Here is a 19,498-nt window from a genome sequence, read left to right as displayed (position 1 = left end):
CAGAATCCACCTGTTTTATCCAGATAGCAAAGTGAATTATTATCACTCCCGATTTTACTCAGAGCTGAACTTCAGCTATGCTTGAGATAGTGACAGGGTGAGAGGAAAAGGGGTTATCGGTGGTGTCATTGCCAAAATAGAGCTTTGGCATTAAGCAGATCAAATCTTGAGATACTCTACCATTGTTTAGCTTTTATCTCTATGTCTTATGCCCTATGTTTTGTTTTTTACTTATTGTTAGTTTTCTTGTTGCAACAGTAGGGGTCGGCTAAGTGGGTAGTATGGGTTTCTGGCTGTTTCCTCCCAGCTTATTAGCAAATCCATGGTATCATACTGTACTGTATTCTTTTCAACATGAGCATCTCTGCATCCCACATGAAAGGTTTTGGTTTGATTGTGCATTGTAAGACAGTTTTATAGACGATCACCAATATGACTCTATGGATCCTCCCCTACAGCTTTTTGTCTGACAGCTCCACTCCTGAAGAAAACAGTTTAATTTACAGCAGTGTGTGCAGGGTTGTCCAGCCCAGTGGGGTCCTTGTGGGTTTCCTGGCTGTGCTTTGGATGTGGTTTATGTGTTCCGCCTGCGGTGCGAAGCATGAGCAGTCATCCTTTACATTTTATGGCACTTTCTGGAAACAAAGGCATGCGAACAGATGAGCAGCTGAGCATGTTAGACGTGTTTGCAAATGGAAAATGAGAACGGTTAGTGGCTTTATTGGCAAATTTGTTTGCAAATAATTTGTTATCTGTCTAGCAGTGAGTGAGTGGTGGGGACGGGTCTTGGGTTGAGATCGGCATGCGGAGTTGGATAAAAAGTGACATATGACTTGCGCGAAAAAGCATTACTGGAATGTACTGGCACTGACACAGAGACTCCGAAGGTGTCCGAAAAAGCACAAGACAGATTTGCTTCTAAAAGTTGTCTTCTCAGCAGTAGCAAAGCCATCGGTGAAGTCCTGGCCTGTCTGAATGTACCAGGCCCCACAGCAGGTTTTCTCTTCGTTCCTCTACTCTGGGTAGTTGAGCACATTCCTGATGATTATAGAAATTCCGCTACTACCTTTATGATTGTTATAATTACGAGACCATTACATCCCTGTAGCTATTCCAGCTGAGAAAACGTGACTGTGTATTGCAATTCAAGAGCAGAAAACAGCTGCTCCCTATATGGTACATTAATATGAGCCATAAAAAACTAAACCCTCACTCTGTTGAGTCATTTCCCTGTCAGGTTCTTGTCAGTAAAAGCCCGAGGGAATGTAAAGTAGACAGGAAAACAAAATGGGCTGCTTGTCCTCAGCTGCACTCATGCATTTTTTTATTTTATTTTATTTATTTTTTTTAAGCATGTCTTGTTTGTATGTAGAGTAATTGACAACATGGTTAGATGGCTCTTTGTGGACTAATTTTTTACATTAAAAGGGTATATTACACCAATCTTAAGGTCAGGCCGTAAAGAGCTACAAGTGCCCAATCTATGTGATAACCATTAGAACTTCCTTTGTTCTTCTTGCCCTAGGTTTGCCATAGCTCAATAATAAATCCATGGCAAATGTCTCATAGTCTTCATTCAGGTAAACGAAGACTATGAGAGTTGGGGTTTGCAAACATTTCCTCTGACTACATTTGTGCCTAGGTTCTTTTCCTAAAGAGAGAAATGCAGAGGGACCATACTTTTGGGTGCATATCTGTGCCAAATGGTATGGAACTAATCTCCACTGAGCTATTTCTCATTAGAGATGGGCCTCCAGGAGGTGCATCGTTGTGTGGACTGTGAACAGGGACAGGGCAGAGACTGTCTGTTCCTGCAGATGGGCTTCATTTAGTGTTGGGCAGGAATACATTTCTGACAGTTTTATTGAGGTGAATGGCAGTGGAACTCTGCATGGAAGATCTTTCACTGCCAAACTGTAGCTGATTGACACACACACACACACACACACACACACACACACACACACACACATGAAACATGCTCCTGGGATTTATGTATTCAAACCCACTTGCAGCCCAGGTGCTGATGCATCACTGTTGTAGTGCTGTGCTGTGATCTGGGCTTCAGTGGTTGTTCAGCAGTGCTGGGTGTAATTTATCTGTTGACTGATTAACATTCAATGTCCACGTGGAAGTGCAGTTACGGCTTTGAGAGGAAAAAGAGCACACTGATTCAAGACTTTGGTTGAAGTAGGACCACAAATCAAGCTTGCTTTGTATTGTGAAGGTGTGATGAGTAACCCAGAGTGTCTTCATCTGGCTTTTCGCTCCAGTGATCTGAGAGCTTGTCTGTTTAGAGATCCCTAATCTAAACTTTGAGTCATCTCCCTGAGGTGGAGGGCAATGGATGTGGCCCTACCTTGACCTGCAGGGGAGGGTGCAAAAGTTAAAAAGCTTTAGCTGTTTTTTACATGATGTAGAATCAACCACAGATGCTGGTAATGACTAAATACATAAGTATGTATTGACTTGAAAAAATGTCAAAGTCATTTATTTTAGATACATTGAAATTGACGAAGAAGAGCAGTCATCTTTCTGAATAAAAGCACAGCAAGCATAACAAGTACATGGTGTTCTTTATCTCTTTTGGGGGTTTTCTACATGAATGAGTTATTATTTATTTATATATCACTTTTATCAATAGAGTGTTTTACAAGAATGATGATGATTGTAAAACAGAATCAGAAGTTTAAAAAGTACTATTGCAAATAACATGTCAGTTTTGAGAGGAGATTTAAAAGATGATGCCGACTTGGTAACCCTGAGATATTCAGGCTGGGAGTTCCACAGCTGGGGGGCCCGAGCCAAAAAGGCCCGGTCACAGTTCCTTCCTGTCATATGTAAACACACAAATCACCAACATCGCACAGCTTCCCCTCGTAATACCTCTGGACGATTTATTCCTTTTGGATGTTGCCAGTGACTGGCTGGGACTCTTAAAAGACCAAAACTCATCTGTTCATTATACATCCGACCCATGTACGGTACTGAGTGCACAAAACATTCAAAGAACTCGGCTGCACTTTTAGATTGTCATTAGAGTCATAAATTTGAAACAAGACATCGTCTAAAGATAAGCAACTCTGCTGGAACCGTTTGATTTCAATATGCAGCATCATCAAATGGGAGCCTTTTAACCACATACTGTATGGCCCAATACCAGGTTGTCTGGATTACAGATGCATCTCCAATGTCTTGTCTGTCTGAAGTAGAGTGGATTACACTAATAATATATGTGTGTAATAAGTGTTTAGAGTTACACTACTGTGCACAACCTTACTCTGCAATGACATGTCCTGGAACATAGCTGCACGTTTTTAAGCCAGGAATGTTAAACAGAAATTTCAACCAATGTTTGACTCATATTTAGCATTATTAGGACAAATATATTATTTTATTTTGTTAATAACTAGCGTTGACATGCTCTCTCTGAAATTGTCCTTTTCACAAAGTGGTTGGATTTTACAGTGTGTGTGTGTGTGTGTGTGTGTGTGTGTGTGTGTGTGTGTGTGTGTGTGTGAGAGAGAGAGAAAGAGAGAGAGAGAGAGAGAGAGAGAGAGAGAGAGAGAGAGAGAGAGAGAAAAACTGCCTTGCTATGTTAATGCCATGTTTGTATGCATGCAAGTCTCCTGTCAGATCTTTGCTGACTAAGACACATCTAGCAAGAACGTATATGAGGGCATTGAATGGCAATAAAAAGCAATGAGCGAATGAAGAGAAAATACTGAGAGAGAAGCAGTCAGAGAGAGTACTGAAACTGTACTGCACCGCTCTGGACTGAACTCTACTGTATGCTGCTTTATCTGCAGCAGTAAAGAGGCAGGTTTTGCTGAGTCAGAGAGAGTTCACACAGCAGTGATGAGTGAGCTACAAGGATTGAGCTCAACACTGCCACTCCCTGGCAGACTCTGGAGACTGCACACAGGGTGAAGGATCGTCAAAGTAGTTGCAGGAGATGTTCGCCTCAATCACAAGCATCTGTCATCGATCATACCTCCCCTTTAGTGCTCTGTGGTGTTTCCATAACTGATTAATGGGTGTATTGTTTCTTAGCCATTGTGGTGGCTATTGGCTTAAGTTTCTGCCTTGACTTTGTATTATGGTAAGCTACAGATATGGCTTTGTCAGCAGGAAACATCCACTATTCACTAACTCTGCACAGATGTGCTCTGAGTTGTTCCTACTGTTCTTTTGCTCTCACTATTCCTCTTGCAGGACATGTTTCACCGTCAGCTATTGGGGATAATTGCTGCCAATGATGTGTGCATGACGCAGACATGAGGAAGGGATTTTGAAGGAGAAATGTGTAGTTCAACATGGAAACATTGTGTGTGATGCAAGTGATACACTAAAACACCAGTTGACAGGAACTCTAGGGAAGTTGCAATGTTCCTGAATGTCTTGTCGATTTCATTTATTCGCTTTTTGTATGACAACATCGTAGAACGATGCCATGTATTTGACTGATTTTTCCACTCTTTTCCATTTCTCTCTCTCTCACAGAAAAACTCTACAACTCAACTGGACGGGAGCTACGGAGAGCCCTCTTTTCCCTCAAGCAGATTTTTCAGGTAATTACATATATCTAGACAATATTAAGTGTTTTCATTTTTGCTGGATCCTTAAGAAATATATTTTTACAACATTTTTATCATGATCTCATTTTGCAGCATGTGATGTATCTTTTGCCATGACTCTGGTTATGCCTTTGAATGTTCACACACATTAACATGCAAGAAATATATGTAGCGTGCACACATGCATCAGTGCACACATGCACACACACTTGGACACGACATTGTTTTGTTGAGGCAGAGTTGTTGTGTTGCTTAGAGTCTGCCTTCGTGGCAGCTGTGGAGTGTTCAGGTCTGGTCATACTTCACACACTGGGCTGGGCTGGCCTGGCGGGCAGTCGGCCATAGAGGGGGAGGGTTAACCGACAGTTGGATGGAAAAGAGAGCAACAGATGCTGATGCAGGCCCAGAATAGATTAGAATATCTCACTTTATACGCTATGAGTGGCTTTTTGGGGATTCCATAGAAGAGTATACTGATTATTCTTGTTGTGGAATAAAATAGCCACCTGGCCTGAAATCAGTATTTCTTATTGCAGTAGTGCATTGTACGTGTTATAGTCTTCATTAACAGAGTCTTCGATTACAGTCATCAATGCGTGTGAGAGATGCAGGTGCTTTTGTCATGGAAGACAAAATATGGAATGAAGTGGAGAGGCCTAAGCAACAGGAGTGCATTGCACATGCACTAGCTAAAACTGAATGTAAACAAATAGATCATTTTGTGAAGGTTGAAATGAGAAATGTTCTCATGTGCTCTGGCAAATGCTACATGGCATTAAGAAGTCTGAGCACCTGTTCTCTCCACTAATTGTTTTTGTTAAAGCGACAGAAAGATTTGTCTCTTTTGTTGCATCACATTTGCTACTTGAAGCATGACAAGTCATTTGTCAATTTTGTGTATAAGACATACATATAATGTGTTAACATTAGGTCACCAGCATAAATCAACAGTTCCTGCATTTGTTTTGCAGTTGATTTATTTCTTTTCACATAAAACTCTTTTAAGTAATTGGAAAGCCTTGTGTGAGCTGTTAAACAACACATACCAGATCATAATTTCTCTGCATTCCAGTGATTTGCAACCAACATACACGCACTCAAAGGTTTAAGTAATGGCAGTTACTATGTGGTGGGAGCCAGAACTAAATCCATCACATTTTTATTGTTTAATAGAAATAACTATTAAAACAATGTAGTCTCTGGTTGTGTCTATGATGACTCTGAATATTCCCGTGTTTCTCCTTGACCTCTTTCCAGGATGACAAGGACCTGGTGCACGAGTTTGTGGTGGAGGAAGGACTGACGTGTTTGATAAAAGTCGGCGCTGAAGCGGACCAGAACTACCAGAATTACATCCTCAGGGGTACGTCATCTGCAGAACAGCACCATTCCCTTTCCCCAATAAACTCACTGCATACGTTCCTCCTCTCTACTTTCTCACACCTCAATTTACAACACATGTTAATTGAGGATGTTATCAATCAATCCTGTAACACGTTTCTTTCCATAAACCTATCCAGAACCACATGTGTTTACATACACCACGTGAATTGATGATTGTGCTTGTTCACCTTCTCACACTCACACACCTAAGGTGTATACACAAGCTCAAATGTGTGCCACAGATAATGGAAATTCAGCCAAGTTTAGCAGCTGGTTAATGATTCCTTCCCATGTCGGTAAGGTGAAGGATCATGTGTGTCGACGTCCGGGAGGGGCAGGGCCAGCTTATTCGGGGATAGAGGACCAAGGGATTCATAGCACTCGCTGCAAGGTCACTACCATTTAACAGCCTGCTGTGAGGGGGCAGGTCACACATGCTTAAGTGGCTAATAAAAGTTCTGGCAGGATATTGCAAATCATAAAACTAATTTCCCCTCCTCTCTTTTTTTTATTACTTTCTTTCATTTATATTTTTCCTCATATGTTGCCTTATCTTTTCATGAAAATTGCTACACTACTGTCAAGCAACTTGAGCCAGAACATCATCAAATATTATAATTTTTTTTTTTTTTATCAAAGTGGATTCAACTTTTGTGGTTAAAGGTTCCATATAAGACTACAATTTCATAGTCCAGACACCTCTGTTGTTATTTCTTCATAATACCTCGTTCAAAGCAGTCACAGTGTACTCGACCCTCATGATTTGGGGTGCACATTTCAATCAGATGTTACCCCCACTCATGTTTATTCAATTAGATGATGCATGTTCATAAATACTTGCTCTCAAATTTTCCAACCTGTTCATAGTTATTGAAAAAACCAAAGAGCAAAGGGCAGATGTCTGTGACAAAGTACTGCTGTTGCCCACTGGGCTAGTTTTAAACATGACCCCTGCCAAGACTGCAGGTTCTGAAGTTTGATGTTCGATGCTTCATCTGAACTTGGACTGGTCCCTAACTCAGACAGATAAATCGCACGGGGTAAAAGGCTATGGATGAGAATGTCTTTTGGAAACTTGACCACATGTAAGAGTTGTTAGTGTCATTGTGCTGTGAATGATGAGACCACTTCTCGTATTTTTTCACTCCTCCTTTTTTTACCTTTACCTCCCAAAGAATTCAGATAAAACATCTGTGTCAGTGTGTTTCTGTGGGACTCTCTTTAAACTTTGATGTGCTAATTTATCACTTCATCTCTGCAGACTCTGCAGTTTCCCCTCATGTATCTCTGCATCACCATGAGAGACTAAACCAAACTACCATTCTCCCAAAAGCCTGTTTAGTCTGTTTCAACTCCTGACCTAATTTCCCCTGACCAGGTGAGGAAATGTGGAGTAGCAGATGACGTTCCCTCGTGAGTCATGTGTTGGAGAACACAAGTCGAGCATGTGCTGGAACACAGATGCACAGGTCCGAAATCTATATGGATCTGGCTGCTTTACTGTTGATGACTTCCAAGAGGAGCTATATCATAAGGATTCCCAGGAGGCAAATATATTAGATGCATGACACCCATGTGCAGAGAGAGAGAGAGAACCAACAACAGTAATTGCTTTGGTATCACTCCTTGCATGGGTTTTTTACTATAATGTCTTTAAGTTGAGGCCAGTAAAAAAAAAGGGAAAAAAGTAGGTATGCAGTTTCTGTCTGGTGTGCATTAAAAACCTCCCGACAAAACAATTTTGCTCTCTTTCATGAATAAAAATCAATCTAATGGTTCTTTTGTAGATGAAAAAAGGCCCAGTCACACGTGCACACCAGTCTGCATGCATTTTAAAAGAACAGGTTCCCAGCCTTCACGCTCTGGAACATTGCCGTCATTGTAAATGGTAGTTCCTCCCAGCAATCTACACCATCTCACTTTTTTCTTTTTACTCACTTTTTCATTCCTTCTTTTCAAAGCCCTGGCGGCGTCTGTGGCCAGTCAGTGCTCCATCAGTGATGTGGGTATTTTCTGGGTCTGCATGGCTGGGGTCCATCCCCTCTACAGGCCCCTCACACCTGGCTCGGAGGGCTTCCAGGGCTGGACTTAGCTCCTTGGAGGCGTGCGTTTTTTGCCCAGGGGAAAGCCTGTATGCCTTTATCACCCCATCAGTGGGAAATGGTGTGAGGTCACTTTTTCAGAGGTGCCTATGCCATCTGGTCCTCCTGTACGCCTTACACTCATAGTGAAGTGCTGCAAACATGCAGGGGCCAAGAAGGTAATGAAGGGCTCATTAGGGATATTCTTCATTTTGAAATAATCATTTGAGGTTATGTTTAATTCAACACAGATCATCGATGTTCATTTATAATCTTTCTAAAATAGTTGTTGAAATCATAAATCTTTAGTTGATGAAGTGAATGTTTCATATGTGTTATGTTCAATTTTAATTTTGTTTCTCAGACTGCAGAGGTCTCATGGGGTTGTAAAGTGTTATTTTGTTTCACTCTATTACCATTTATTTATACATTTTAAGCTGCGCTCAAAGTTTTTTCCCCTTAATCTTCAACCCAGGTTTTGAAAAACGGATGCAACCTTTTCTTTGAAAAAAAAGAAAATGTCTTTACAGCAATGCTAGAAGCAAACAAATACATACAGTGCTGTGAAAAAGTATTTGTCCCCTTCCTGGTTTCTTATTTTTTTGCATATTTGTCACACTTAAATGTTTCAGATCATCAAACAAATTTTAATATTAGACAAAGATAACCCGAGTAAATACAAAATGCTGTTTTCAGATTATGATTTCTTTTATTAAGGGAGAAAAGCTATCCAAACCTACTTGGCCCTATGTGAAAAAGTAATTGCCCCCCCTTGATAAATCATGAATCAAATGTGATTTTTTGGAAAGCTGAGTTCAATTTCACTAGCCACACCCAGGCCTGATTACTACCAGACCTGTTGAATCAAGAAATCACTTAAATAGAACCTGTCTGACAAAGTGAAGTCGGCTAAAAGATCTCAAAAAGCAACACATCATGCCGCGATGTAAAGAAATTCAAGAACAGATGAGAAACAAAGTAACTGACATGAATCAGTCTGGAAAGACCCCAGAACAACATCTGAAGAACTGCAGGCCTCACTCGCCTCAGTTAAGGTCAATGTTCATGATTCAACAATAAGAAAGAGACTGGGCAGAAATAGCACCCATGGGAGAGTTCCAAGGCGAAAGCCACTGCTGACCAAAAAGAACACAAAGGCTCGTCTCACATTTGCCAAAAAACATCTTGATGATCCCCGAGACTTTTGGGCAAATATTCTGTGGACTGACGAGACAAAAGTTGAACTTTTTGGAAGGTGTGCGTCTCGTTACATCTGGCATAAAACTGACACAGCACTTCATAAAAACAACATCACACCAACAGTCACACATGGTGGTGGTAGTGTGATGGTCTGGGGCTGCTTTGCAGCTTCAGGACCTGGACGACTTGCCATAATTTCTGGAACCATGAATTCTGCTCTCTACCAGAAAATCCTGAAAGAGAATGTCAAGCCATCAGTTCGTGACCTCAAACCCAAGCACACTTTGGTTATGCAGCAGGACAATGATCCAAAACACACCAGCAAGTCCACCTCTGAATGGCTCAAAAATAGCAAAATGAAGGTTCTGGAGTGGCCTAGTCAAAGTCTGGACTGAAATGTGATTGAGATGCTGTGGCGTGACCTTAAACAAGCCGTTTCTGATCGAAAACCATCCAATGTGGCTGAATTAAAACAATTCTGCAAAGAAGAGTGGGCCAAAATTCTTCCACAGCGATGTGAAAGACTCATTGCCAGTTATCGCAAACGCTTGATTGCAATTGTTGCCGCCAAGGGTGACAAAACCAGTTATTAGGTTTAGAGCAATTACTTTTTCACATAGGGCCAAGTAGGTTTGGATATTTTTTCTCCATTAATAAATTAAATCATCATCTAAAAACTGCATTTTGTATTTACTCGGGTTATCTTTGTCTAATATTAAAATTTGTTTGATGATCTGAAACATTTAAGTGTGACAAATATGCAAAACAATAAGAAACCAGGAAGGGGGCAAATACTTTTTCACAACACTGTATATGCATAGGTTGTCACAGTAACACGTAAGTGTTGACAGCACAGTAAGCACTCCAACTGCCATAAAATGAAAGCAGATTGTGCAAAAGGTCAAAGAAGTTTCTGCTCTGAACTCAAACTTCTTCACTGTGGTAAGAAAAGGATCCCTATGGTACTTATTATCATGAGCAAAACTGGGAGACGAGGTGGAAGAACAAATAACAAGGTTTTTTCCTGGATCTTTGTTCCACTTGTAGTATTTACAGAAAGAGCCCTAACAAAAGTAACAACTTTGTTTAATTGGTATCTCTAAAGCGGAGAAGCAGAGAGAGGGCAGATTAAAGACAAACCAATTACGGTCAACTTGAAGCAATTATTCTCGGCTTTGAAATGTTCACAGTTGACATTCATCACCATAAGCTATGTTTTTAGCAACACTTTCTATGTTTGCCCTTCTTCGAGGCCATGCCGTTTCTGTCTGCACACTGTTGTTTACAAAACACCAGCCGTCTCTAAGTCTCAGTGGAACCACGTTGGAAGTTAAGCTTAAGTTTTTGATCTATTGGAAATTAGGGAAGCAATCTTTTTTTACACTTTTAGAAGCAGTCTTGGATACATTTTTGGGAAAATACATTCTTAAACATTACTTAAATCACCCAGAGGGCCATATTTCCTCACATGCTGTATTATATTGTATATACTGTACATAGGCTTACACGCTATAAGTTACATTGGTGAATTTATAGCATCCACAGAAACGGGCGTTGTGCTGTGAAAAGTCCAAAAGTATTACTGTATCAAATATATCGTGCCCATATTTCATTTTGTATCATCTTTTATCCCTCTCTTTTTCCATCTGCGTATCTCTCTCTCTCGCCTGCTACCATTTTCAGATCCTCTGTTTTTAATGACATGGCAGTTATGATGCCTTAAGTTACAGCACCTTGACTTCCTTGTTTCCAGAGGGAGCTGCTCACAGGGCCGTGGTGGGAAAGGGAGATGTGCTCTAGTCAAGTATTTCATTGCCTCTTAAACTGTCTGGGACCTGGAACACTGCTCCAAATACAGCACTCAGTCCAGCTTTTAGTGTCACACACAGCAGTCATTTTAGTGGACAGCAGTCTTTTTTAACAAGTGCACCTGAAACACAAGACCCTTTTCTTTAAGTTGTTGTTTTTCTCTATAGTGTTTCTCTGTGTGGTGGCATTACATTTTACATGTGGCAGATCAGCAAGAGAGAACATCAAGTGAAACGTCTGTCTACCAAAAGTGTGTGTCACTGCATACAAACACAATAGCTGCTAAATTCTCTTGTTCGCTCCTCCTTTGTAGTATAATGAGTTTAATCAGTGAAACCAGCTGCTCTGGTGTTAAGTTGGATTGAAAACCTACAAACCATTAGACATCCAATGCACAAAGCCACAGTAAGAACAAACGCTTTAGGGATAATCAACCATGATACAACTTTTACTGTAAGTTAACTATGTAAGCTTGATAATCAACAGATAATTTGTCAAATTAAAAGAAAATATTTAAACGTTTGACTGGCTTTCAGATAGAAATGACGTCATGTAGCTAATGTCACTACTACTCAGATATTTCTATTACATTTTTTTCCAATGTACTATTTCATACTTGAGTGACATTTTATTTATCTTTCTTAAATTATTTAACAGAGCGTAACTGAATTCTCCCCTCGCTGGTTTGACCATTTCGCTGAGCATTAAGTGGAAATCCAGGCATAGTTGGGTTAACAGTGATGTTGGAAGCTCTTGTTGGAAACAGTGTGTTTTGTGTTGTCTGGCTGTGTTATAGGTCGTCTGTTGTAGAGGGGGGGAGACCTTTACTATGGCCCATCGTCTGGATAAACATTTCCATTCTGTCTGGGCTGGGTTGGGAGGCTTCGTGCGAATGTATCAACGTATATGCGGGTCATTATAGGTGTAATCCTTTCCTTGTTTGAGTGAGCTATGATAAAAGGACATTTGAGATGGAAAACACAGGAACCGCTGACACACATATATGTTCAAGCCCTGTGTTTGGAGCGAGAAGGAGCTCTCCGGGAATGTCCTCGTCGTTCCAATCGAAACTTGAACTCCTGGTTTGTAATGAGATCCCATGGGAACACATGCATGTTTTCTACCCGATCTCCTGCAACCCTCAGAGCCAGCCGATGCTCCTGCTGCCCCTTTCTGCAAAACTTTTCAATCTGAAAAACACTCACCTTTTAATGTTCAGGTTATGATCTAAAGGTTTGTTTTTGATTTGTTTACTTCATCATAAAAGCACACTTTAACCACTATACCAAACTAACTCCCCAGAAATATGTTCATGACTTTCGAAGACAAAACCAATTATATTTTTATATATAATTTACCTTTACCTGCTTGAGACGTCTCTCTTTTGGGATTACAGAAATGACTTAATTTGCTCAAAGGGAATTTAGGTAATGAGGGCTAGACCTACAACCTCTCAACTGTCTTCGTCTCCAGCATAGCCTCTCTCTATTTAATTAAATCAGCAGCTTTCAAACTAACTGACAAACAAGCACTGTGTGCTCTATGGACTGTTTCATACACAACCTGACACTTTAACATTACCCACAGGATAACACTTGGATGAATCAAGTAAAAAAGAAATTGACCAGTAAAAAAAAAAAAACATATGCTGTTGTCATGTTTTTGGTTAAGATTAGTCCCACCCTGTCCTCCCTCTGTGTCAGACCCTGCAGACCCCCACAGCCCCCTTTAGATCCCCCTCACTTGAGCAGACGGCTTGCATCTGAACCCAATTCAACCCCACCTGCCTGACCTAAATTCTGCCTTCCCAATTTTTCTTCTCCCTTCATCTGTAGAAGTTTTCAGCCTTAGCAAACCGACTGTCAGTGGAATCATAACGCTGCGCTGCAGCATGTTTTACTGAAACAGAATTCAGTATACAAGCCAATTATATTCTAAGGATGTTTGATTTGGTTCATTTCTAAAGCTCTTACTTTATCATCTCCGACCTTGCCGTCAAAGATACATAAACTATAATTTGGAAAATAAATAAATCTTTTGCAGTAATGTAGCACACAGGCAGATAGACTGAAAGCCTCAGCACTGGAGTGGGTTTTACGGCTGATTCCTGTGAGCTGACTGTTTTTTGGGACTGAATTCAGCATATGGCTGGCCAGAACCAGAGCGAATCACACCACTACTCTCTCAAGAGTTGTAAGAATTTACCGCAGCTCATCTTTCAGATCACTCTACAAGTGGGTGGATGGCATGCAGTAGCTTTTCTCCAAAGTCTTCCCCACTTGGACGGGATGGGAAAAGCTCATCTGTTGGGCTTTCCCCAGTTGTTCATTGTCCTAACAGGATTTTCTGAAATGCAGTACTGTATAAACTGAAATCTATCAGCTCTATACTACTTTGAATGCAGAGGAAATGGAGAAATATTACATGTATTAGCCTTTTAAATTTGTTTGCAGTGTTGTAGTCTACTCGGCTCACGGTGCCTGTAGAGCTTGCTCAGCCAAATACTGGAAAGGCTCCCCTGCCTTACTTCATGCTATTGTTCCATGAGGTTTGTTTGTTTGTCTGTAGGGAATTTGTTCTGGCTTAGGCCCTCAGTAAATTGTGTCAAATACTGGCCAACAAGTATTCCGGACTGAAAATGGAAGCATCCCCCTGTTGTTTCTACTGTATGGGGCTCAATGTAAGTCTGGCAGTCAGCTCTGAATTGGTCTGGCAGAGGCAGTTTGTCTGGCTCTAATGGTCTGCGTGATTAGCTGAATAACAATTGGAACGTACCATAAACATGTCTTATTCAGTTCATAATTGTCATGCGTATTAACTGATCTTTTTATGGTAGACAGGCTCTAAATGAGAAGTTAGCTAGGGGCAACGATGTAGTCATGTTAAATGTCAGTACCAAAAGGAAATCTGTCAGATTTTAAGGTTTCACTTTATTTTTCAATGAAAATAAACAATATTTTTATATTAATAATTACAATTAACATCAATTAAAAGACTTATCTGTAATGTTCAAGCGCTTGCTCGATCAGTATAGACAAACCGGTAAAGGGTCTGTGTTTCTTTTCATGTGTTCCCAATGTCTAGTGTGGACACTACGCTTGAATTTAAAATAATCCATATATATAATCGTGGTGCCACAATAGAACAAGAATCTACATTAAAAGATATATTTTCCAGACTATGCAATAAACCACGATGAGCTCAGGTGGGTACATGTCCTTGTAAAATACATGTTGCTGTCAGAGAGTTTGGCCGACCCAGTTTTGATGAAAATGTAAATGAAACCAAAGTAGTAGTGGGGAGCAGGTTTTATAGAGGGGAAGCTGTTGAGTTGATTTCTTGCTGCTTCATAGATAAGTGTCTCTTCTTCTTTTTTTCCCAAGTCAGCTGGCTCGTATTGGTGCTGCCACCCAGACCTCAGAGTGCTTCTCACCTCAGCAGTGGTCAGGGAGCAGCCCTTCCTGTACATTCCTGGGGCTGTGGAAGATAATTGCTGTGGTTTATGTGAGGGAGAGGCCCTGAAGAAACACTTCCACCAGACCTCAGTTGCATTAGTTTTAACTCCTCTCAGAGTTCTGGTTCAGACACAGGAACAGGGTCTGTCTCTTCCACACAATGTGTGTGTGGTTCCCTTCTGCAGCTGGATATCGTTCAAGTGTTCTCTTTACTCGTAACGTATGTTAAGTATTGAAAGAAAGGGAATGTGAGAGTGCCAGGCTGCTCATTGAACACTTCCAAGTTTCTTTTTAGCTAAATCTTTCTTCCTCGGCTATCCTTTCCCATAATGGCATGCATTTAAATTCTAATCACTGAGCTTTGAAGGCAGCTCGTTGTCTGCCAACATCTCATTACGTGACATACATGCAAAGGGACTTAGCGATGTTATTGTTGTACTTTGTGTGAGGTATTATAGAGCTGCTCATGATTACTCGAATGGAGGCCCACATTTTTGGCCCCAGATCAGTGCTTGAAGTTTAGGCTGTCCTGTACAGACTCAGCACTCACATGCTCTTCTTATTAACCCACTTCCAAAGTTATTGATGACTGTCTGTTTTAGAGTTTAAAAACAAATCCTATGTTCTAGACCCACACTCAGCTATTCAGAAAGGTACAAGGCTGGGAAAGTACACCATAGTATAATGATTTAATCTTACTTTTAAAGCCTGAACTGCAACTCACAGGTAACTTTCCATTTTCCGGAGCAGTTTCACGACTAATTTACCCACAAGTGTGTGGAAATCAGTTCCATTTGAAGTTCACAAAAGGCGATTGTTTTGAGAGTAATTAGATGTTTCCTTTTGACAGTTTCTGACCAGACCGTTAAGTTTGCAGTTTCCCATAATGAAAGTTTTTTTTGTTTTGTTTTTCAAACAGTTACAGTATCGTTTTACCTAACTGTTCACAGCAGTCCATGTGGTTTCTGAAACTAAAAGTTGAACTGTACATAAATGGCAGCTGGCATTGAATAATTCCAAGAAGCCGTCGTTTTAATGAATCTGAGAGAAAAGTTAATGATTTTGTGGTTTCTGGCGTCGTTCATAAGTGTTTGAATATCATATTGTTTCCGTATCTCAACTGCACCCTGAATTAGATGAACATATGATGTAGACATTCACTCAGATTTTGTTTTACTTGGCTACATACTTAAGTTTAAAAAAAAAGGCCAAAACCTTTTGCTGATATCTTTAAATATCTTATGATTACATGTCCGAATGGTCTAAAAGTCATTTGATTTTGTGGTTGACTTTAGGGAACAATCAGTAACGTCTCATCTGTCAGCAGCCTAACATTCATGTTGCGTCATGACACTTTAAAAAGCCTCATTAAGGCCACCTATCTTTTCTCACCCGTGTTTTCAATGGGACATTCCTCAAAACCTCACCAGATACTGTACACAGGTGCACACCAGAGATAAAAGTCTGCGTAGTGATGATATTGCAGGTCAGACATCGGCTACCAGTTTAAAAAAGAATTAAGTAGATTCCCTTCTCATTCAGCAAAACTCCCAGCTGTTTGCATCTGTGTATAAAGAGTTACTGTTAATAGTTAGTTTAGCCACTTTTGACATGCTAGTTAGATCTTTTGGTTTTTTTCAAACCATAGGAATCCATTCTGGACTCAATAGACCAGCTGTAGGTCATGTCATTACTGCTGTCACTCGTCTGTCAGCGGTGATCTCATAGAAAGGGGGGGAAGTCACAGGAGAGGGTGACACTCTGGCCCGTGCTGACTGAGGAGGTTAATCATGTTTTCATAAACACACTCTGATGTGGTCCGCTTTGGTTCGCCATGTTGTCCAAGCCGCTGATGCTGTGACACACGGCTCTGAGCTCGCAGCAGGAGAGGACTGTTAGGAATGCTCCGGCCTGACATGTTGTGAGTAATTAACCCTGATTGATAAAAGATGAACTGCCCCTGCTGCTGCAGCAGCGGGCCGTCAGCATGCACACACACACACACACACACAGACACGCACACGCACAGACACGCACTTGCACTCATGCGTCCACCCACCCACACACTCTCACGCACCATGCACACACAGCAGCTGCACCTGGGAATTTTGGCTTATCTACAGCATATTCATGATTTTCATACCCCCCTAGAGAAGAGGATAGGAAAAATATATGACAGAATCTCATCATAACATGTCTGAAGAAACATGGCAAGAGGAGATTACATGGTATTCTGTTTAAGAGCCCTCAATAAGTCTGTTTAAATATTTTAATCTAGTTGTTGGTCAAAAATTGAACTCTTTGAACTTGAACTTTGCAGCCCATGAAGGAGTCTCCAGCTACTCATTTCTGTACTTGATCAGCACAAGCTCATCACCTTTTGTCACATTTGAAAAAGACAGGAATTTCATGACTTTTTCCCAAAATTCTCTTAGATATTACCCCCCCCCCACACACACACACACACACACACACACACACACACACACACAAAAGCTATTCACCTTCTGCCAAGAAATAGTCAACCAGGCCTTCCAAAAATGTTCCACTTTCAATGTCTTCACGTGTTTATACAACTAAGCTCTTTTTTTCCCCACATGTCAGCTAATGTATCACCTAAAGTTGCAGTGGGTTCAAGCTGAGCTCATCCTGTTGCTGTGGTCTTCTGTGTGAATGCATTAACTCCCTGTGGATGGCCACTGAGATGCCGTTAAAAAAAAGCTACATATTTAAAAGGAGCTTTTTTCTGTTCCACTTCTTTCCAGCAGTGTTTATCTCCCTCCCCCCATCTCCTCCTTTAACAGAAGCTCTACACTTGTAGTGCCCCCCGTAGAGATCCCTTGGCTCTTATTATGTTCTTATTTATGTATCCTGTTACAGTTGGAAATCATGTCAGCATCCAGTGAGGCACTCAAGGCGCTCAAATATTTCCCTCCATTTTTGTACACTGATTTGAGGGACGAGAGCTGTTTTTCTGTTTTAGGTCCTCACCCAATTGTTTTGGTTTTTATATCCACAGCAGCTCTAATCACTTTAATCATGATGGGCAGGAATATCATTAAGCCTTTTCACTAAAAACACACATTTTGTTGGTGACTGTGTGGTTGTTTATACGAGCATTTTCTGACAGCCACAGAACATTCTTTGAAAAATCGACGTTATTGGTCATACACTACTGTGTAGGTCCTGTTTACGGACATATAGGGTGGGCGGAAGTCAATATGTTAGGGCGCACTGTGAGATCTAATTTCATCTTTTACGTGCTTTTCCGTCCAACACCTGGTATTTATCATCTAGATGTGCATGCTTTTTTATTTTGATTTTGCATTACCCTGCGAGTTGTACAAGGTATGATGGTACATTTTCTGTTTTCTGTGCTACATCATTATATAAACAAACGCTTCATGATTAGCTAAAAACAAAGATAGAGGGGCATTTTTAGGGCTTCTCTAGGACTCTAAGGCAAACCAGATGAGACTTTGTTGTTAATCATGATCAATGTTTATAACAGACCCCAAACATGTATAGCAAATGTTACTGTTCTGCTAGTGCTTTTGGGTGCTAAGCAGGACAAATGTGGGCAGTTTTTAGTGAAAAGAAGAAAAAAACTGTAATGGCAGATGACTAACCAAACCCCATCTCTTTCTTTGTCTCTCTCTCTCTCTCTCTCTCTCTCTTTCCAGCTCTCGGTCAGATAATGCTGTATGTGGATGGGATGAACGGCCTCATATCTCACAATGAAACGGTCCAGTGGCTTTACACACTGGTCGGATCCAAGGTAAAGATTATGGACATTAAACACAGTAGAGATACTCTACACTCACTCAACTCAGCAAACCCATCTGTGCACTGACAACATTGAAATAATCACATACTCCTCACATACTTCCTCTGTCGTTGTGGTCCCCTCGGCCCTCTAGTGGTCAGACATTGTAATGTGCAGCATATTTGCAGCAGAGGAGGGAACTACGTTAACTCTTCACTCTTTCTGCCTTCTCGTGTAAATGTTGAAATAGTTTTTGGCATTCACCTTTTTTTTTTTAATCAAAACCATGTTTTCCCACAAATTTGATATGGCAAATTTCCACTGTCAGTTGTCATTTTGACCATGATCATTGGGGTGTCGCTTGTCCAGTGGTAGTGCTTATGTGGCAGCTCTTCAGACACAAAATGAACTCAGTTAACACTGGTTTTATTACCACTGACATGATTGATCGTCACTCTCAAGCAAATTAATAACTTTGCTGTGTATCAGCCCAATTACTCCCCTCTCTAATTGTTTTCTCTCTCCTCAGATTTTTGTAGGAGTGTAAATTTAGAGTTTATGTCGACTGCAACAGTATTTTAAGTCCCTTTAACTGTTTGTTATAATCCAGTCTTAATTTTATTCTGATTGTCACAGGAAGTTCTTATCACAAAGTTGTCTCTGACAGGAAAAGCTTTTATAAGACAATAGTATACCATTAATAGTTGAAAGTGCTAGAGCATCATCTGCTTGGATTTAGGGGTTGGTGTCACATTGTGATTTCTGTGTTTACTGTATTTTTTCTCTTTATGTAGTTCCGTCTGGTGGTGAAGACAGCCCTAAAACTGTTGCTGGTGTTTGTGGAGTACACCGAGTCTAACGCCGCCCTGCTCATAAAGGCTGTGAACGTTGTGGATGCCAAAAGAGGTGAGCATTAGGGAGACTTTAGGATGTTAAAGTCAATACCTGCAGACGGAAGCAACTGTCAGGGCATCAAGAGCTTGTCAGACTCTATCAATTCATCGTGTGATGTATCACACCAAATGAGTTGGAAATTTCCAGCTAATGAGAGATTGTTTCCATACCTCTAAAATAACTTCCAAATTGTATCAGATGTAATTCTCTACTACTCTCAATTTCTCAAGTGAAACCAGCAGTGAAATATTAAAGGAATACTGTAGATTTGGTCAGGTTTGTCAGCTGGTGTGATGACATTTTTTTAAAACTAAATGTTGGAAAGACCAAAGA

The 19,498-nt window shown here is 40.7% G+C and overlaps 1 protein-coding gene across 6 annotated transcripts in view; it reads left to right on the top strand.

Annotated features, from left to right (window-relative positions):
• fhod3b (formin homology 2 domain containing 3b) overlaps nucleotides 1-19,498 on the top strand; it is an 84,043-nt gene that overhangs the window by 43,584 nt on the left and 20,961 nt on the right. For all 6 annotated transcript variants that reach the window (XM_068735329.1, XM_068735328.1, XM_068735327.1 and 3 more), the window contains exons 4-7: nucleotides 4,504-4,571; nucleotides 5,835-5,940; nucleotides 18,189-18,283; nucleotides 19,066-19,177. In XM_068735329.1, coding sequence (XP_068591430.1) covers nucleotides 4,504-4,571; nucleotides 5,835-5,940; nucleotides 18,189-18,283; nucleotides 19,066-19,177 — 381 coding nt within the window. The remainder of the gene's footprint in view (nucleotides 1-4,503; nucleotides 4,572-5,834; nucleotides 5,941-18,188; nucleotides 18,284-19,065; nucleotides 19,178-19,498) is intronic.

The sequence above is a fragment of the Cebidichthys violaceus genome, unplaced genomic scaffold (assembly GCF_023349555.1).
Source record: "Cebidichthys violaceus isolate CVI_PGR_0920_01 unplaced genomic scaffold, fCebVio1.0.p SCAF_7, whole genome shotgun sequence".
Taxonomy (NCBI): Eukaryota; Metazoa; Chordata; class Actinopteri; order Perciformes; family Stichaeidae; genus Cebidichthys; species Cebidichthys violaceus.
This window is presented reverse-complemented; position numbering and strand designations above follow the sequence as displayed.